Here is a 21,727-nt window from a genome sequence, read left to right on the forward strand (position 1 = left end):
TTTTTTTGAGACGGAGTCTCGCTCTGTCGCCCAGGCTGGAGTGCAGTGGCCGGACCTCAGCTCACTGCAAGCTCCGCCTCCCGGGTTTAGGCCATTCTCCCGCCTCAGCCTCCCGAGTAGCTGGGACTACAGGCGCCTACCACCTCGCCCGGCTAGTTTTTTGTATTTTTTAGTAGAGACGGGGTTTCACCGTGTTAGCCAGGATGGTCTCGATCTCCTGACCTCGTGATCCGCCCGTCTCGGCCTCCCAAAGTGCTGGGATTACAGGCTTGAGCCACCGTGCCCGGCCTTAAATGAATTCTTTTAGATAACTCTTAGTACAGTGCTTCACCCCACAATTGCTCAGTACATACTATGTGGACATGAAAGACGTTTCTAAAAGTTTCTGCAAATGCAGTTTTTAGCCAGTAATCGATATTATATCACCAGGCCACTGAGCTGAGAAATTTAATTTGGTTAGAAACATATTTTTGCTTGAATATTTAATAATATTTTATGAGTATTTGGTTTTGGGAGATTTCTCTTTGCAATTTATAATTCTAAATGTATGTAAATAACCATTTCTAAGTCAGTCTAAGATCAATTAAAATATTTTGACATTTTGAGTTTTCGAACTCCTTTAGAGTCAAAGAAAATGGTCTGTGTTATGAGGTAACCATAGGTGAGGTTTCTTTGTAAACTGTGCTTTAAAGTAGGCTCATGGGATGCCATAGCTAGCGAGGGCCAGGACATCATGTCTTGATGGTTACTAGAAGAGCCCGAGATTATACATGCCAGATGCCCTAATTTTCAGAGATGTTATTCAAGTGGTTTGTACGGCCGGGTGCGGTGGCTCAAGCCTGTAATCCCAGCACTTTGGGAGGCTGAGACGGGCGGATCACGAGGTCAGGAGATCGAGACCATCCTGGCTAATATGGTGAAACCCCGTCTCTACTAAAAAATACAAAAAACTAGCCGGGTGAGGTGGCGGGCGCCTGTAGTCCCAGCTACTCGGGAGGCTGAGGCAGGAGAATGGCGTAAACCCGGGAGGCGGAGCTTGCAGTGACCTGAGATCCGGCCACTGCACTCCAGCCTGGGCGACAGAGCCAGACTCCGTCTCAAAAAAAAAAAAAAAAAAAAAAGTGGTTTGTACTTTTCTTTTTTCTTTTTTGATGGAGTTTTGCTCTGTCACCCAGGCTGGAGTGTAGTGGCATAATCTCGGCTCACTGCAACCTCTGTCTCCTGGGTTCAAGCAATTCTCCCTGCCTCAGCCTCCTGAGTGGCTGGGATTACAGGTACCCGTTACCACGCCAAGCTACATTTTGTATTTTTAGTAGAGACAGAGTTTCACCATGTTGGACAGGCTGGTCTTGAACTCCTGACCTCAGGTGATCCGCCTGCCTCGGCCTCCCAAAGTGCTGGAATTAGGTGTGAGCCACCGTGCCTGGCCTGTACTTTTCAGGGCAGCAAATCCACCATTTAAAACAACCAAGAGCTGGGCAACAGAGCAAGACTGTGTCAAAAAACACCACCACATACAAAAATTAGCTGGGCGTGGTGGCACATGCCTGTAATCCCAGCTACTCGAGAGGCTGAGACAGGAGAACTGCTTGAACCCGGGAAGTGGAGCTTGCAGTGAGCCAAGATAGCGCCACTGCACTCCAGCCTGGGCAACAAAGCAAGAATCCATCTCAAAAAACAAAAACAACAACAAAAATAACAAAAACCAACCAAGAGTTTCCAAGCACTTATGAGTTTAGGAAAAAAGCAAGCAACCAACCAACCAGGAAGTTGGGCACAGTAGCTCATGCCTGTAATTCCAGCACTTTGGGAGGCTGAAGTGGGAGGCTGGCTGACCCCAGGAGTTTCAGACCAGTCTGGACAACATAGCAAGACCCTGTCTCAAAAAAAAAAAAAAAAAAAGCCAGGCTCAGTGACTCACGCTGTAATCCCAGGACTCTGGGAGGCCGAGGTGGGCAGATCACTTGAGGTCAGGAGTTCAAGACTAGCCTGGCCAACATGGTGAAACCTTGTCTCTACTAAAAATACAAAAATGAGCCGGGCATGGTGGCAGGAGCCTGTAGTCCCAGCTACTCGGGAGACTGAGTCAGGAGAACTGCTTGAACCCAGGAGGTAGAGGTTGCAGTGAGCCGAGATTAGGTCACTGCACTCCAGCCTGGGTGACAGAGTGAGACTCTGTCTCAAAAAAAAAAGTCAGGCGTGGTGGCATGTGCCTGTGGTCCCAGCTACTTGAGAGGCTGATGTGGGAGGACTGCTTGAGTTCAGGAGTTCAAGGCTGCAGTGACCTATGAGCGTGCCACTGCACTTAGCTTGAGTGACAGAGTGAGACCTTGTCCCTGCCATCCCCCCGACAAAAAGCAGCCAAGAGAACGTAGTTGAGGCCTTAGCAGCAAAGTGTACTTCTCAATTCTTTGAAAACTGTTTGAAACCAAAAATGAGCTGATAAACATTAGCTATTAACATTATGCTCAGGGCCCATCCTGGAGGTGCTCAGGAGGTCTCACAATCACATTTAAACTTGTGACATGGCCAAATGACATACTACAAATACATTCACAAAACTGAAAGACATATAACATTTTAAATTATGGTCCACTAAGAATCGCACTTACGAAAAAATCTTGTAATTATTGTATTATTGCTTTTATATTGTCTTATGTTGTTTCCCCAGTGAACAACTGTAAAAATCTACAAATATGTAAATCCTGTTGTCACATTTTAAGTTGTGGGATCCTCTACGAAGTAGCCTGCAGCTCTCTCAAACTTTCTAAGAGTCCCTAACTGTGAAATGTGTTACAGACATTATCTATTTTATTCTCACACCTACCATGTAAGATAGGGACTAATCTTCCTACTTTAAAGATCAGGAAACTGAATCTAAGTAGTGGTTCACAACTGTACAGCTTATAAATGGCATGGCCAGGACTCAAACTCAGCCCACCCATTAGTCTACCACCATACAGCGCCTCCTATATTGCACTGGTCTTGTTAGTCAGGACTAATGATACTGATGATAAAGTAATGTGATAGGTTTAAAAGCAATCCCCAAGTCAGAATTTCTACATGCCAGTCATTACTGTCTCATCTTTCAAAGAAATCATCACGGAAGACCACACTCTTATTCTGATGACATTAATGATGCTTAGACCTTTTTTAAACTCTCATTTGCCCACTCATTACACAAATATTTATTTGTTGCCCATGAACAGGCACTTTACCAGGACCTGGAAATAAATGGTGAACAAAAACAGAAATAGCCCCTCCCCTCATGGAGCAGAGGCCAGTAGGGAGACAAAAGACCTCCAGGAAATATTAATATTAAACTGCAAATGTGACAAGTGCTGGAAGGAGAGAGAGATGATCTGGAGACATTATAATAGATGTGTTGTGGTCAAGGAAAGCTTCCTTGAACAAGTGATGCTGAAGGTGAGATCTGGAAAATGATCAAGAGTCACCAAGGAAAGGAGAGGGAATGTAGGTACTGCATGTGCCAAGACTCTATGAAGTAGCGAGCAGATAAAGAAGTTGTGGAGGGAGGCAGATCATGCATGACTTTATAGGTCTTGTAAAAGAGTTTTGAATTTGTCCTGAAAGCCAAATGAAGATTTTAAAGGCATTTATAGACAGAGGGATAACATGATTAATTCTGCATTTTAAGATGATCCCTCTGGCTGCATTGGAACAGGGCTGAGTAGATGCTGGGAGATGTTAGAAGACAACTGCAGTGTTCCAGGTCAGTGATGATGGCAGCTGGGCTGCAAGTAGGTGGTAATGAAGATGGAGAGAGGTGCATGGATTCAAAAATGCTAATGGGCAAATATTTTTGTAGATTCTCAGTGGTTACGAGTGAATGTGACTTTTGGAACTAGCTTAAAGTAACTCAGAACCAAATCTATATAAATAAAAGCCATGTATGTGCTTGCATGTTTGCTCAATCTGGCTTTGATAACTTTCTTTAGAGCTCCAGAAGTGTGTTAGGCAGTGGCATATCATTCAAATCAATGTACGGCTGACCCAACATGACTACTTTGAAATACAGATTTCTTCCTCCCTAAGCAGAAATAAAATTCAACTGTATTCTTCAGCACAGTCCCTGCTGTCAACACATGAAGGCACCGAAAGACAAACAGTGCTCAATTAAATATGTGTAAAATGAGGTACTATTTAAGTGTGACAAGTAAGCCTTAAGAAATATAAGAGAGGCCGGGTGTGGTGGCTCATGCCTGTAATCCCAGCACTTTGGGAGGCTGAGGTGGGTGGAGCACTTGAGGTCGGGAGTCCGAGACTAGCCTGACCAATACGGTGAAACTCTGTTTCTACTAAAAATACAAAAATTAGCTAGGCGTGGCTGCGCATGCCTGTAATCCCAGCTACTCAGAAGGCTGAGGCGGGAGAATCCCTTGAACCCAGGAGCTGGTGGTTGTGGTAAGCCGAGATTGCACCACTGCACTCTAGCCTGGGTGACAGAGAAAAAAAAAAAAAGAATGTAAAAGAAAAAATGCACAAAATACCCAATTCTAGGCAGAATATATTACAATCAACCTTTCACTAGGTCTATACCAGGCCAAATAACTTACCTGCTTAATACCATACCACTGGATGGTATGGCAATAAATAAAATCCATATCACTGGATGGTATGGTAATAAATAAAATCCATACCATTGGATGGTATGATACTTCAGAGAGACTCGGTAATCTGTACTGTTTCCCCTAAAAATATAACTTAATGGAAATTACAATTCTTCAAAACACAGAAGGTATGCATATCGACTTGAATTAAATCAAAATATAGAAAATAATTTTCATAGATCAATTTATTTAGAATTACAAATATTAAGAATAGAAGATTTATGCATTTCTTAATTAACATAACAGTTTAGCTAAATATAAACTCTGCACTAAAGTTTTGCAGTGGCACAATACCAACAAATACAGAAGCCTTTTAAAACTATACAAAAATTCCAAATGGAAAATAATCTTATTTATTATACATTAACATATAAAAAGTCTCATTTTATGAGACATCTAAAGGAATTAAAACCACCTCTACAGCTATATCTTAAACTCCAAATTTGAAAAAAATTTATTATATTTTGACTTTATAATATTCTATATTAAAACGAAGAAAATTCCAAATACATACTTTTTACAAGATTAACATTTTAGGCAAGGTTTTCCTAAAAAAGAAAAACAACCAAAACAAGCCTTTCTTCTGCATTTCACAGCACTGGTTATTATATTTGTTTTCTTTATAAAATCTTTTTACTTTATAAATTGTGTACTGTTGGATTTTAACCAGTAATCTGGTTTAAAAGTTGTGCAAATAAACAAAAAAAATATGAAAATAGTGTGTTATCAGTCTTTTTTTTTTTTTAAATAAATCTCATAACAATGCACTTTTGACCTGAACTGATGGGAAGACATGCCAAATCCATTTGCAGAAATTTAGCATTTTGCACCTTTCTTCCTGTTCCTTCATTTTCTTTCAACAAACAGCAAAGGTTTCTTTTATATAAGTTATGATAAATTAAAATATTTATTATTATAAAATGATCTATAGAACCATGTCACATTGCAAGTATACATAACATATACTTGTATAGTCCACATTTCCCATCTATATTTCTGTGGCTTCCTTAAAACTAGGACTTCCTACACCTCATGATGTTATCTTTTGAAGACTGAGATGGTAATCAACTAAATCAAGTGGAGTTGTAATTTTCTGGATGGAATTTCCACACTGCCACCGACATGAACAAAAAGACCAGGTTTCTTAATACTCTCCATTGCAGCAGTTGTCTGCATGTGTTGCGGTGAATTCATGCACATTAAAAAAAATGGTCAATGTATTCTTCCACGAAATTATATTATGTTCAGATATTTCAGTTTAAAAATATTTGTGAATATAAACATATGTAACATAAGCAATGCTACTGCATCAGAATAATAAAAGAAAAATAAATATAATGCTGGTCAGCAATGCTGGTTTAAGAAGCAGTACAGTCTATTAAAATGCCTTATTTGGAGATTTAAATTTCCCTTGTTTTCCAGCAGTTAGGTTATTTGGTGTTGGAAGCCTATATAAAGGAAAAGAACTTCTCAAAAACAATGTCCCGTGCAGTTGGAATAATGAAATCTTTACTCAGTCTCTGTTGGTGTTATTCGCTGCAAAGGCGTGTAAGTTTCCCATCTGGCTCAGGCCACTCTGAATATGTGCAACATGGATTTCTACATTATTCTGAAAGCAACTAAAGAAAGAAGAAACATGGTTAACTACTTTATTTCAAAAAATTAAGAAACAATTTTTAAAAAAGGAAGAGCTGCATTTTAGTTAGGAAACAGCTATGATAAATCTTAGGGAAGGAATAAATCTCCTATAATACATTAGCCATAATTCTACTTCAGTAATAGTTGAACAAATATGCTCTAAAGAAGCAAAGGAGCCATGTGGGGCTGGAAGGAGAAGATGAGCCTCTCACTGACTGGGGAAGCTCTACTTCTAAGCTGAACCTCCATGCTAACCCCAAACCTAAATACATCTCCTGATTTTTTTATATACAAAATCCATATGAAATTTCTATTCTGTCAATAGGCTGCATATAAGTGAAAAGCTCTTAAAAATATATTTAATGGATAATAATATATGAGTACTTCACAAATACGCATAATTCTTAAAACTTGGACAGAAAATCACTATGAACTTCACATTAAAATGATTAGAGTGTACCTAACAAATTACCTGATATTAGAAGCATCTATTGTACTCTTGATATCATTTAATGAGTCTGTAAGTGATTTGAATTCAAAGGAATTCAGGTCTCCTCCTTCTGCTAGACACTAAAGGGAAAAAAGTTTCAAAATTTAATTGAATTATAGTTCAAATATAGTCATAAAATACCTGATAGAATCAATTAATTAATTTCTTAGCAACAAGTCAGCATGGGTTGCTTTGTGTCAAATTAAGAAAATATTTTCTCTAAGATTTACCTTAATTTGTAACAAAATAGCTGTAAGCCTGGAAATTAAGTCTGTCAGATTTTCATTTTCCACACAGGGATGTCCTGTTGAGGAATTTGCATGCCGAACAATTTCCTGTGCTTCTTCCTCACACCTGCGTCTCATATCTGTCGGCTGATCTGCAGGCTGGAGCCCCTGGTCTGGAGCAAGCTGAATACAGATGATTGAAGCATGAGATCCATGTTCAAGAAGCCATGATTATTTCTGTGCTTCTGCCCTCTTTTCAGATTTTAATTTTTATAAAATTAGCATTTAAAACTAAAATGGTACTCTTACCTTAGAAGTTTTTTTCTTTAACAGTTTCGGATTTTCTATTTTTTGTAACTTTAAATTTTGATATAATTTCAAACTTCTAAAAAAAGTTAAAAGAATAAAACAAAGAACTCTTGATAACATTTACTCAGATTCACTGTTTGTTTTACTACATTTGATCTGCCATTTGATCTCTGTGAATGTATAATTCTTCCCATTAGTAATTTAAGAATAAGTTGCAAACACTGTGCCTCATTACCTCTAATCACTCCAGTTTGTATTTCCTTGGTATTTTTGAAGAGTACGAGCCAATTATTTTGTGTAATATCCCCCAATGTGGGTTTGTCTGTTTCCTTATGATTAGACTGAAGTTATGCATTTTTGGGCAGAAATACTACAAACGTGGTGCTGGGTTCTCTGGCATCTTTATTAGAAGGCACGTGATGTTGACTTGTCCCATTACTGGTGATGTTCTCTTTGATCAATTGGTAAGTGTCTGCCAGATTTCCCTACAGTAAAGGATTTCCTTTTTGTAAGTACTAAGTAGTTGTGAAGAGATACTTTGAGGCTATGTAAACATCCTATTTGTCATCAAACTTCTACCTACCAATTTTAGCATCTGTTGATGATTCTTGTCTATATCAATTATTACTATGATGGTTGCAAAATGGTGTTTTTCTCATTCTTAACACTGCTTCTGTATTTATTAGCTGGCATTTTACTACAAAGTAGTTTCCCTTAAAAAATGAATTAGTATGAACCCATACTGATAAGACTTTTATTCATGGGTTATAATCTCTTACTATATTTATTTATTCTGAAGCTCAAATTGTCCCAGATTTGGCCAGTGGGAACCCTGTCAAGCTGGCTCTTTTTGACATGTCCCCATAATTTGGGGGCACATTTTACTTCCTTGGCATAATAAGGTGGGCCAGGCTCATCTTCTTTCTCTGCCCCAGGTCTGGAATCAGTCTCTTTTTCAAGGAGTTCTGCTTTTTAAAATTGGAGAACAGAGTTGAGAGACCAAGATCTGGGTCAAGGTGTGTTCTTTGCTATTAGGGTGTATTGCTTTTGGCCCTCTCAGCAGACATACACACTCACTTATACCTGTATCATAAAGATAAAATAAACCATGAATTCATACTGATTCCCCCTATTCCCATCTAATGCCACAGGGTTCACTCTAGTCTTCCCCCTCTTCATAACTGCCTTCTTCAACAGTGAGAAACCTGGCTTCCGTTATCCTCAAATTTTTTTTTTTTTTTTTTTGGAGACAGTTTCACTCTGTTGCCCAGACTGGAGTGCAGTGGTGCGATCTCAGCTCACTGCAACCTCTGCCTCCCAAGTTCAATATACTTATTTGCTTCTTTGCTGTCCTAGAGTACACAGTAAGAGTTTCAGAACTGCTGCTGGGCGTGGTGGCTCATGCCTGTAATCCCAGTACTTTGGGAGGCCAAGGTGGGTGGATCACCTGAGGTTAGGAGTTCAAGACCAGCCTGGCCAACATGGTGAAACCCCGTCTCTACTAAAAATATAAAAATTAGCTGGGCATGGTGGTACGTGCCTATAATCACAGCTACTGGAGAGGCTGAGGCAGGAGAATCGTTTGAACCTGGAAGGCGGAGGTTGCAGTGAACCGAGATTGCGCCACTGCACTCCAGCCTGGTGGACAAGAGCGAAAATCCGTCTCAAAAAAAAAAAAAAAAAAAAAGAGAGAGTGCTTTGGATTTAGGTTTTTTAAAATTTTAGAATAGTTGTATTATACTTACTGGTTGAGAATCCCAAATACAAAACTCCAAAATCCGAAATGCTCCAGTGAGCATTTCCTTTGAGTTTCACTTTGGCACTCAAAAAAATTTGGACTTTGGAGCATTTCAGACTTGGGATGCTCAATCTATGCTATGTTCAAGCTATCTGAATCAGTTTTTATCCCCTTCAGTAACAGTAATTAATGTCACTCCTTTGAAGTATAATTAGGTTCGTTTATTTCTGTTTGTGCTACACTTTAGAGTTTACTTGTATTTGTTGGGGAAATAAACACTCAGAAAAATGTCATTCCTTCTTACTCACCAACTCCTACCCCATACCCAAATTAGTTTCTAATATATCCTTTCTGTGTTTCCTTTTGAAAAATTAAGCTGATACATATATATAGTATTTCCACTTATTTCCTACTCCAAAGGTAATATACTTTGGAATATGTACGTGTATTTTTGTATTTGCTTTTTGCATCTAATAACACATCCTGGAAATCACTCCATATCAGTAAGTAGAGAGCTTCCTCTCTTACAGCAGCATAATATTCAATTGTGTGGATGTACCATAAATAGTCAGTTTCCTATGTGTGGGCATTTATGTTTATTTCTAACATTTTATAATTACTAATACTGCTTCAATGAATAACTGTATCCTCTAATACTTTTGTAAAATTTAAATTGAAGCACACATAAATACATAAAAGTACACAAATCATGAAGTGTACAGGCTAATGAGTTTTCACAAATCAAACATTCTCAAAAATGAGAAGTCAGCAACTAGATTAGGAACCAGAATATTACCAATGCCCCAGACCCCTGATAATGCCATCTTCCAGTACCACCTCCCTCAGGGTAACTACCATCCTGACTTCTAGCATCAGAAGTTAGCTTTTCAGCTTTATAAAAATGTAATCATACATTACATATTCTCCTGTGTCTGACTTTATTTGTTCAACACTGTATTTGTGAGATCCATCCATGGCGCTGAGTTGTAGTCGAGTACTTTCATTCTCACTGCTGGGTAGCATTTCCATTGTGTAATTATATCATGTTTATCAGTCAATTGTTGTACTGATGGGTATTTGGGTAGTTTATGATTTCTGGCTATAATGAACAATGATGCTATGAACATTCTAGTATATGTATTTTGGTAAATACATGTTGATGTATCTTTTTGGTATATATTGAGAAGTAGAATTGCTTAGTCATGCTGTTCTCTCTGATATGTTCTTTATTTCTATAACTTCTATATTGTAGTTCCTTAAGAGCTTTGAGAAGATTAAATCACTTTACTTCATTAGGAAAGGAGCCTATCACAAATGCCTTGGGTACTACAAAAAGATTGATGAGCAACCCGTACTCTGCATGTACCATCGGCTTTGTTATGTGTCATCCTGGACTGCATAGTCTGCATGTCTTGTGAATAGCTGCTAGTCTAGGGGAGAAAATCTATTTACTAATACAATGCATCTTGTTATTAATATGCATCATAGATGACGACAACTATTAGGAAAATAACCCAACTGTTTAAAAACCTGATACTGCTGGGCGCAGTGGCTCACGCCTATAATCCTAGCACTTTGGGAGGCTGAAGCAGGCAGATCACCTGAGGTCGGGAGTTTGAGACCAGCCTCACCAACATGGAGAAACCCGTCTCTACTAAAAATACACAATTAGCTGGGTGTGGTAACGCATGACTGTAATCCCAGCTATTTGGGAGGCTGGGGCAGGAGAATCACTTGAACCCGGGAGGCGGAGGTTGCAGTGGGCCAAGACTGTGCCACTGCACTCCAGCCTGGGCAACAAGAGTGAACCTCTGTCTCAAAAAAAAAAAAAAAAAAAAAATCTGATATCACGACTGGGCATGGTGGTTCACGTCTGTAATCCCAGCACTTTGGGAGGCCAAGGAGGGTAGATCACTTAAGGTCAGGAGTTTGAGACCAGCCTGGCCTATAATATGGTGAAACCCCATCTCTACTAAAAATACAAACAAATTAGCCATGGTGGTGCACAGCTGTAGTCCCAGCTATTCAGGAGGCTGAGGCAGGAGAATCACTTGAACCTGTGAGGCAGAGGTTCCAGTGAGCCGAGATTGTGCCATTGCACTCCAGCCTGGGCAACAGAGTAAGACTCCGTCTCAAAACAAACAAATGAAAAAAGAATCTGATATCATAAACAGAGATGGCTTTCCTGGGAACACACGACCTCAAAGTATGCAAATGCAGGAGCATTTTAAACTCACCTGAATCATTTTAATTCTTACTCTGTAGTAGGAAACTCAACTGTTGAACCACTCTCATATAATCACATGTGAATGAAAATTCACAAATAACCCTGTTATCTATGTATTTGAAATTCAAGAATTTATAGTTCTAATGCTAATTTAAGGTTTAAAAGAGAAGGCAACAAAATTGTACAGCCAGTATGATCAGAACTTTATGAGAAAAAGCATGTATTGTTTAAAACAAAACAAAACAAAACACCAAAAAAGACTAAGGAGAAATAGACCAAAATTTGCTCTTCGGGGCTGGGCACGGTGGCTCACGCCTATATCTCAGTACTTTGGAAGGCCAAAGTAGGAGGATCGCTTGAGCCCACGAGTTTGAGACCAGCCTGGGCAACAGAGCAAGACTTCATCTCTAGAAAAATAAACTGGGCATGTTGTGCACCTGTGGTTCCAGCTACTCAGGAGGCTGAGGTTGGGGGATAGCTTGAGTCTGGGGAAGTTGAGGCTGTAGTTCACCAAGATTGCAAGATTGCACCACTGTACTCCAGCCTGGTCAACAGAGCAAGACCCTGTCTCAAAAAAAAAAAAAAAAGAAAGAAAGAAAGAAAGAAAAAGAAACAACAACAACATTTTGGTCTCTGGGGTAGTGGAATTAAGAGTAATTAGTTTTCTGGATTTTTCCAAAGCTTTTTGGAGGGCCTTATTTGTATCTTTAACCAAAAAACTCAAAATTGACAGCTTTCTATGTATAAAGCACTCTTCAACACTGATGCTGGGAGAAGTAAGAAATATAATATAGTTCTGCTAAAGGACTTTATGAAGATATTGGCTTGGTATGGATTTTCTAAAGTGTGAAGGTAAAAGGATTAAGCTTCAAATAAAAATATGGAGGGAAATCTATACATATCACTTACCTCATAGCAATACTGTTGAACTTTATGCAAAACTTTGTTTAGGTCCTTGTTCAGCTGTTCAAGCTCTAGAACAATTGTTGCATATCTCCGCTGAAATTCAATGCTGATGGGCATGGAATATGATTTCTGAGAAGAGAGAAAAATCAGATCGTGGTAAGAGTTTGTTTTTTAGCAATGCAATTTCAATAATCTAAAAGATTTGACTTATCTAAAAAGCAAACTAAAGGTTATTAAATTTGTTCTAATTGTTATAGTTCTTGTCTGTGATAATGGTATTGTTATTTAGGAGACTGTCCTTGTTCATTGGAGCACCATGATGTCTGCCATTTGCTTTTTTGAAAAGGAGATCTTCTAATGAGATAAATTAAACAGAGCAAAATGTTAATTGATAAACGTGTATGCGATGTTCGTTATATTCATCTTTCAACTTTTTCATAGGATTGTTAGTTGTTAAATCGTATGTCCTCATTTGAAGCATTCTAGTTATTTAAACCAATTGATGCTGTACCTGGAATCAATTCAGTATAGTATAATGGTTTAAGAGCATGGGTGTTAGAATCAGATTATATATGTTCAATTTCCACCTCTATCACCATCTAGCTGTGTGATGTTAAGGAATTTCCTTAATCTCTCTATGCCTCATGTTCCTCAACTGCAAAATGGGGATTATAAGAATATCTATCTAGTGGGGTTGTTGCAAAGATTAAATGAGATAATACATGCTAGCACAGTGCCTCCCACATAGAAAATGCTCAATGAATATTAACTTTTTATTGTGTCATCATTCCATATATGCTCCTTACCAAGGAGCATTATCAAATTATCCATTAACCAAAGTTAATGGACTTTGACGCCATTTCCTTCCCTCTCGTCACAGTACTTCCAATAAACTATACTCTCCATTTCATTCCTGCTAAAAATGCTGGCAATGAAACCTCTCTAGTCAAGGAAAATTTAACCACATTTCTTTTTTCAGAGGATTTCTGAAAAAGCACATTGTCATGTACTAAGGAAGCAAAATTGCTCCTTCTAATAAGTATAGGTAGGGAAAGAAAACTTTCCTAGACCTAGGGAGGAACCACTTATATAGATTCCAAATCACAGAATTATAGACTGAGCTAACAGAAACCTCAGAGATCATCTAGTTAAGCCATACCATTTTACAGCGGAGAAAACTGAGGACTAGAAAAGTTAAATGACTTAACAGCACACACTATTAATGATGTGTTGATTACTTAATGATGACAACAACAGATGTACTAAATAGAGCTGACTAATGTGCCATGCACTAAATGTGGTTTTGTTGTTGTTTTGGGGATGGTGTCTTGCTATGTTGCCCAGGCTAGACTCGAACTCCTGGCCTGAAGCAATCCTCCTGCCTCAGTCTCCCAAGTAGCTGCGACTATAGGCATGTGCCACCACATCCAGCTTGTTCTAAGTTTTTTTTTTTTTTTTTTTGAGACAGGGTTTCACTCCTGTCACCTAGGCTGGAGTGTAATGACGTGATTTCCGCTCACTACAACCTCTGCCTCCTGAGCTCAAGCAATCCTTCTGCCTCATCCTCTCGAGTAGGTGGGACTACAGGCACCAGCCACCACACCTGGCTAATTTTTGTATTTTTAGTGGAGACGGGGTTTCACCATGTTGGCCAGGTCTGGTCTCAAACTCTGACCTCAAGTGATCCAACTGCCTTGGCCTCCCTAAGTGCTGGGATTACAGGCGTGAGCCACTGCGCCTGGCCTGTTTTGTTGTTTAGAGACAGGGTCTCACTCTGTTGCCCAGGCAGGACTGCAGTGGCACCATCATAACTCAGTGCAGCCTCAAACTCCTGGACTCAAGGGATCCTCCTGTCTCAGCCTCCCAAGTAGCTTGGACTACACGCATGTGCCACTATGCCTGGCTAATGTTCTAAGTGCTTTTAGAGGATTTCATTGAATCCTCACAATAACCCTATGAGAAAGATATTATTGCTTATTGTCTCCATTTTACATATGAGGCCCATGTACCACAGCCAGTAAGTGGTAACCTTGTGGGATCTGAAGTCAGTTTGCATCAGTTAGAATTTCTCTGCTACTATGGATCTGAAGCAGTAAAAGAGAAAGAGGGGAGGGAATGCCATAGTGGGAGTAGGGAAGGGATAAGTTCCACATGGGCCTGGAATCATATCCAGGACATCCTACTTTTAGTTTACCATTAGTGCTTCCTGAATTGCTTCCTCTTCGTAAACCTCAGTTTTTGTAAAGTTAAAACCATTGGATCATCTGAAAGATTTTCTATAAGAATGCAGGGATAATGCAGGACATGCTGAATTTAATTTCATTTCCTTGTTGGGAATTGGGGGTTACTGAGGACATAGTGTAATGTAAATTATAACTAAGTATTTGATCAAGCCTCTTCTCAGGGATGAGTGTATACTTTTGCAGACTCAGAACTAGTTAATCAAAATCAAAATCATTAAAAGCTCTGTATCTCTTACAGTGAAATTGAGGGTGTCAAGTCTCTATCTTCATCTTTCGTGTTCAACATTTTAATGAATTAAAGATGTACAAAGGGTTTACATATACAGCATACATCAAAATGTAAGAAACTGGGAGACAGCTAATGCATTACAAAATGGGGTGATGTAACTAATGAACCATATTAAAAAAACTCCAAAACTAAACAGATATATACTTCCCGTCAAAATTATCATCTAGTTATACCTCCAACTTCTAAAAATATTTTTGAGCCCCCGTTTTTGAAGCTGTTCTCAAAGTCTTTATCTTTTTGAATATCTCCCAATGATGGAAAAATTTCCCTTATCTTCTTAAACATCTAAATAATGAAGGGTTAATATAGAAGAATAAATGTACAAGAATGACCAAACCAATTTTGAAAGAGAAAGACAAATGGAGGTACTTGTACTGGTAGTTATCAAACAGTGTGGTATTGACATGGGAGACAAATACACCAATGGGAGAGAATGGTGGCCAGTCTTTATACTAAATTCCAACATATATGTATACGTATGCCTGGCACATATGCTTGTGTGTGAATATTTGTACATTAATGTTTGGAAATTTCATATATAATAAAGCTGGCCTTTCAAATCAGTGGGAAAGGATGAACTATTAATAAATTGGAACAATTATATATTTGAGGAAAAAAGTTAGGTCTTTACACTCAAATCATTCACAAAATTTTAGGATGTACTGAGGGTCTAGATATTAAAAGAAACTATAAAACTAAGGCCGGGCGCGGTGGCTCAAGCCTGTAATCCCAGCACTTTGGGAGGCCGAGACGGGCGGATCACGAGGTCAGGAGTTCGAGACCATCCTGGCTAACACGGTGAAACCCCGTCTCTACTAAAAAATACAAAAAAAAACTAGCCGGGCGAGGTGGCGGGCGCCTGTAGTCCCAGCTACTCGGGAGGCTGAGGCAGGAGAATGGCGTAAACCCAGGAGGCGGAGCTTGCCGTGAGCTGAGATCCGGCCACTGCACTCCAGCCTGGGCGACAGAGCGAGACTCCGTCTCAAAAAAAAAAAAAAAAAAAAAAAGAAACTATAAAAGTATCATGAGAAGACAGGAGAATATGTTTATGAATAAGAGGGAGAGAAGCTATTTTAAACAAGTTACAAAAACCAAAAACGAGGAAAAGGAACAGGCTGATATACAGCTGACCCTCAGATAACACAGGTTTGAATGGTGCAGGTCCACTTACATTACTTACATGTAGATTTTTTAAAAATTAATTTTTGTAACCGCCCACCAGATCGTATACATGTACTTTTTCAAAAGTTACACTGGTGTGCCTGCTTCTCCTGCCTTCCCTTCCATCTCCTCTACCTCTTCTGCCTCTGCCACCCCGAGACAGCAAAACCAACCCCTCCACTTCCTCCTCCTCCTCAGCCTACTCAACGTGAAGATGACAAGGATGAAAACCTTTATGATCTACTCCCACTTAATGAATAGTGAATATGTTGTCTTTACCTTATGATTTTCTTAATAACATCTTAATAACATTTCCTTTTCTCTAGCTTATTTTATGTAAGGATACAGTATATAATGCATATATAAGATATGTGCTCATCTACTATTTAGGTTATCAGTAAAGTTCCTGGTCAACAGTAGGCTATTAGTAGTTAAGTTTTGGGGGAGTCAAAAGCTGTATGTGGATTTTTGACTGCTGGTGGGGGTTGCATCCCTAACCTCCACGTTGTTTGAAGGTCAACTGTATTTGACTACATCAAAATTTAAATTTTCTCTACTATAGTAACATAAGAAACAAATAATTTTGTTAATATTAATATAAATAGCCAATTAACACACAAAAGATGCTTAATTCCACTAGTAGCCTTAGAAATACAAAATAAAACAATGACATTTATATTTCACCTATCAGACTGCTAACAATTTAAAGATCTTCTAACACTAGGATTAAAGAGAGTGATCTATATTTACTGATACTATAGAGTGAAAAGCAGAATGTTACATAGTATAAAATTTATTTAAAAATGTCTGCCCTTGGCCAGGCGTGGTGGCTCAGGCCTGTAATCCCTGCACTTTGGGAGGCCAAGGCGGGCAGATCATTTGAGGTCAGGAGTTCGAGACCAGCCTGGCCAACATGGTGAAACCCCATCTCTATTAAACATACACAAAATTAGCTGGGCATGGTGGTGCGTGCCTGTAATCCCAGCTACTTGGGAGGCTGAGGCAGGATAATCGCTTGAACCCAGGAGGCGGAGGTTGCAGTAAGCCAAGATTACATGACTGCTCTCCAGCCTAAGCAACAGAGCGAGACTCCATCTCAAAAAAAAAAAGTCCCCTTCTCAAAAAAACCCAAAAGTATATATTGTATAGGTATTTATACATTAACAAATAAATACAAAGAAAGAAAAACATACATCAAACTCAGTAAGAATGGAAAGTTTTTAAGAAAGTACATTCATTTTATACATACACACATACAATTAAAATTATTATTATTATTTTTTGAGATGGAGTCTTGCTGTGTCACCCAGGTTGGGGTGCAGTGGCACAATTTCGGCTTACTGCAACCTCCACCTCCAAGGTTCAAGTGATTCTCCTGCCTCAGCCTCCTGAGTAGCTGGGGTTACAGTTGCAGGCTACTGTGCCAGAATAATTTTTGTATTTTTACTAGAGGCGGAGTTTTACCATGTTGGCCAGGCTGATCTCGAACTCCTGGCCTCAAGTGATCCTCCCGCCTCAGCCTCCCAAAGTGCTGGGATTACAGGCATAAGCCACCGTGCCTGGCCTAAAAATAACTTTTGGAGGCTGAGGCGGGTAGATCACTTGAGGCTAGGAGTTAAAGACCAGCCTGGCCAACATGGTGAAACCCCGTCTCTACCAAAAATACAAAAAACTAGCCGGGCGCAGTGGCGCATGCGGGAGACTGAGGCAGGAGAATCGTTTGAACCTGGGAGGCAGAGGTTGCAGTGAGCCGAGATCATGCCTCTCCATGCCAGCCTGGGTGACAAAGCTAGACTCCGTCTCAAAAAGTAAATACATAAATAAAATAAAAACAAGTCAAAAACACGACATTAAATTAGGCCTGCATGAATAAGGTGAGGCATTTGAACCATTAGAAATAACTAATACAGGCCGGGCACGGTGTCTCAAGCCTGTAATCCCAGCACTTTGGGAGGCCGAGATGGGCGGATCACGAGGTCAGGAGATCGAGACCATCCTGGCTAACATGGTGAAACCCCGTCTCTACTAAAAATACAAAAAACTAGCCAGGCGAGATGGCGGGCGCCTGTAGTCCCAGCTGCTCCGGAGGCTGAGGCGGAGCTTGCAGTGAGCTGAGATCTGGCCACTGCACTCCAGCCCCGTCTCAAAAAAAAAAAAAAAGAAAAGAAATAACTAATACATTCTGATAAAAAAAACCAGGTATGATCACAAAGTAATGAAAGATTTTCCTGTGTGGCTTACAGGTTCATGTTGAAGGCAAACAGTCTGTAAAAATATAAGCTTATAGGGGACAAGATGGAAAATACCAGATTTAGCAGTTCAAGATCAAGGGTATGGATTTATTTGACTAGTTCTCTACAGATGTTTGTTTAACCATTTACAATTTTTTTGCTATTACAAACAATGCTGTGATGAACATCCTTGTATGCACATCTTCGGAATGGTACTCTAAAAGTAAAATTTCTGGCCCATCATTATGGCCAAGCTGCCTTCCCAAAAGACTTCAATTAACTTATATTCCCACCTAGAGTGTATAAATGTGCTCACTTCTTCACCTATTTGCTAATGCTTTATTTGGAACATTTACAAATCTGATGGAAAGACTAGTAATATTTAGTCTGAATAAGAATAGAAGATGGTAGAAATGTAGGTTGTCTTCAAATAATTTACTTTTTTCTTTTGTTTTACATGCACAGATTGTGTAATGATCAAGTCAAGAGTATTTGGGTATTACCTTGAGAAACAAGGGAGCTTGCAATGTACCTTAATACTACTAACAATAAAGTTGGAGATATAACCAGATGATAATTTTGAAGGGGAGTATATATCCATATATCCGTTTTGTTTTAGAGTTTCTTCATGGTCCATTAGTCACATCACTCTATTTTGTAACATGTTAGCTATCTCTCAACTCTACCTTTTTTTATTTTTTATTTTTTTGAGATGGAATCTCACTCTGTCACCCAGGTTGGAGTGCAGTGGCGTGATCTCAGCTCACTGCAACCTCCGCCTCCTGGGTTCAAGTGATTCTTCTGCTTCAGTCTCCCGAGTAGCTAGGATTATAGGCGTGTGCTAACACGCCTGGCTACTTTTTGTATTTTTAGTAGAGACAGGGTTTCACCATGTTGGCCAGGCTGGTCTCCAACTCCTAACCTCAAGTGATCCGCCCACCTCAGCCTCCCAAAGTGCTGGGATTACAGGCATGAGCCACCATGCCCAGCTATTTTGTACATTTTTATGTATACTGTATATGAAAACCCTTTGTACATTTTTAAGCGATTCATTAGAATATTGAACACAAAAGATGTAGAGACTCTAACACCCTTGAAAAAAATTCTCTGTAGGAGATACTGAGTATTTAATAATTTTGATTAACTAGTTGAGTCTGCAAAAGTATACATGTATCCCCAAGAAGAGGCTTGATCAAATGCTTAGTTATGATTTATGTTACCCTATGTCTTCTGTAACCCCCAATTCCCATTTGAAAAGATAATTCCAATCTGAAAGACAAATACCTCATATTCTTACTCATGTGGGAACTAAAAAAACATGAATTCATGGAGATAGAGAGTAGAATGATAGATAACAGAGGGTGGGAGGGAGAGTATTACCCAAAATACTCTGACTTGATCATTACACAATCTATGTATGTAAATACTCAAGGTAATACCATTATTATCTCTATGTGACTAAAATATTTAAAATCCTATTTTGAAATATACATTTTTGCTAACTATAGTCACTCTAGTCTGCTATCAAACATTAGAACTTACTTATTCTGTTTGAACCTATTCAACAACCTCTCTTCATTTCCTCCTCATACCCTCTGGTTTCTATCACTCTACTCTCCATCTCCATAAGTTCAAGTTTTTTTTAGCTCTCACATGAGTAAGAATATGAGGTATTTGTTTTTCTTTGCCTGGGTTATTGCACTTAGAATAATGACCTCCAGTTTCATCCAGGTTGCTGCAAATGACAGGATTTCATTATTTCTTATGGCGGAATAGTATTCTATTTCTTGATCCATTTATCCATTGATGGACACTTAGGCTGATTGCACATCTTTGCTATTGTAAATAGTGCTATTATAAACATGTGAATACAGGCATCCCTTTGATACACCGATTTTCTTTTCCTTTGGATAGACACCCAGTACTGGGACTGCTGGATCGTATGGTGGTTCTGTTTTTAGTTGAGAAATCTCCATATGTTGTACATAGTGACTGTACTAATTTGTATTCCCACCAACAGTGTGTAAGAGGTCCCTTTTCTCCACATCCTTGCCAGCATCAGTTATTTTTTGCCTTTTTAATAACAGCCATCCTAACTGGGGTAAGATGATATCTCGTTGTGGCTTTAATTTGCATTTTCCTGATGATGAGTGATGTTGAGCATTTTTTCACATACTTATTGGCCATCTGTATGTCTTCTTTTGAGAACTGTCTATTCATGTCCTTGCTCACTTTTTAATGGATTTACTATTACTTTTATTGTTATTTTACTTGTATATTCTGGATCTCAGTCCCTTGTTGCATGAATAGTTTATACTTTCTCCCATTCAACTGGCTATCTCTTCACTCTGTTGTTTTCTTTAATGTGCAGATTTTTAAGTTTAAAATAGGACCATTTGTCTATTTTTGTTTTAGTTGACAGTGCTTTTGAGGTCTTAGTCTTAAAATCTTTGCCTGAACCAATGTCCTGAAGGGTTTTCCTTATGTTCTCTTCTATTATGGTTGTAGCTTCAGGTTTTTTGTTTAAGCCTTTAATCCCTCTTGAGTTTTGCATATGAGATAGGGATCCAGTTTCATTCTTTTTCATATGGATTTCTAATTTTCCCAGCACCATTTATTGAAGAGGGTGTCTTCCTCAGTACATGTATGTTCTTGGCACCTCTGTCAAAAATCAGTTGGCTAAACATAAGTAGATTTATATCTATGTTCCCTACTCTCTTCTGTTGGTCTATGTGTCTATTTTCATACCAGTATCATGCTGTTTTGGTTACTATAACCTTGTAATATAATTTGAAGTCAGATAGTGTGATGTTTCCGGATTTGTTCTTTTTGCTCAGAATTGATTTGGCTATTCTGGCTCTTTTTTGTTTCAAAATGAATTTTAGGATTGTTTTTTCTATTTCTGTAAAAATAACATTAGTATTTTGATAGGGATTTCAGGGAATCTGTATATTGCTTTGGGCACTATGGTCATTTTTTTTTTTTTTTTTTTTGAGACAGAGTCTCGCTCTGTCGCCCAGGCTAGAGTGCAGTGGCATGATCTTGGCTCACTGCAAGCTCCGCCGCTCGGGTTCACGCCATTCTCCTGCCTCAGCCTCCCGAGTAGCTGGGACTACAGGCGCCTGCCACCTCACCCGGCTAGTTTTTTTTTTTTTGTATTTCTTAGTAGAGACGGGGTTTTACCGTGTTAGCCAGGATGGTCTCGCTCTCCCGACCTCGTGATCCGCCTGTCTCGGCCTCCCAAAGTGCTGGGATTACAGGCTTGAGCCACCGCGCCCGGCCCATTATGGTCATTTTAATGATAGTCTTCCAATCCGTGACCATGAGATGTCTTTCCATTTGTTTGTGTCCTCTTCAATTTATTTCATCAGTGCGTTTCCTTGTAGAGATCTTTCACCTCCTTGGTTAAACTGATTCCTAGGTATTTAATTTTCTGGCTGGGGGTGGTGCCTCACACCTGTAATCCTAGTACTTTGGGAGGCTGAGGTGGGTGGATCACCTGAGGTCAGGAGTTTGAGACCTGCCTGACCTACATGGAGAAACCCCATCTCTACTAAAAATACAAAAATTAGCCAGGCATGGTGGCGCATACCTGTAATCCCAGCTACTTGGGAGGCTGAGGCAGAAGAATCGCTTG

The 21,727-nt window shown here is 39.2% G+C and overlaps 1 protein-coding gene across 2 annotated transcripts in view; it reads right to left on the reverse strand.

Annotated features, from left to right (window-relative positions):
* Positions 1-4,798: 4,798 nt before the first annotated feature.
* The window catches only part of LIN9 (lin-9 DREAM MuvB core complex component), a 97,501-nt gene continuing 80,572 nt past the window's right edge, over positions 4,799-21,727 (reverse strand). For both annotated transcript variants that reach the window (XM_033196881.1, XM_033196880.1), the window contains 4 exons: positions 12,170-12,295; positions 6,990-7,169; positions 6,742-6,839; positions 4,799-6,250 (listed from right to left, as the gene is read on the reverse strand). In XM_033196881.1, the coding sequence (XP_033052772.1) occupies positions 6,145-6,250; positions 6,742-6,839; positions 6,990-7,169; positions 12,170-12,295 (510 nt within the window). In that variant the 3' untranslated portion in view covers positions 4,799-6,144. The remainder of the gene's footprint in view (positions 6,251-6,741; positions 6,840-6,989; positions 7,170-12,169; positions 12,296-21,727) is intronic.

The sequence above is a fragment of the Trachypithecus francoisi genome, unplaced genomic scaffold (assembly GCF_009764315.1).
Source record: "Trachypithecus francoisi isolate TF-2019V2 unplaced genomic scaffold, Tfra_2.0 Lachesis_group5, whole genome shotgun sequence".
In the NCBI taxonomy this organism is placed as follows: Eukaryota; Metazoa; Chordata; class Mammalia; order Primates; family Cercopithecidae; genus Trachypithecus; species Trachypithecus francoisi.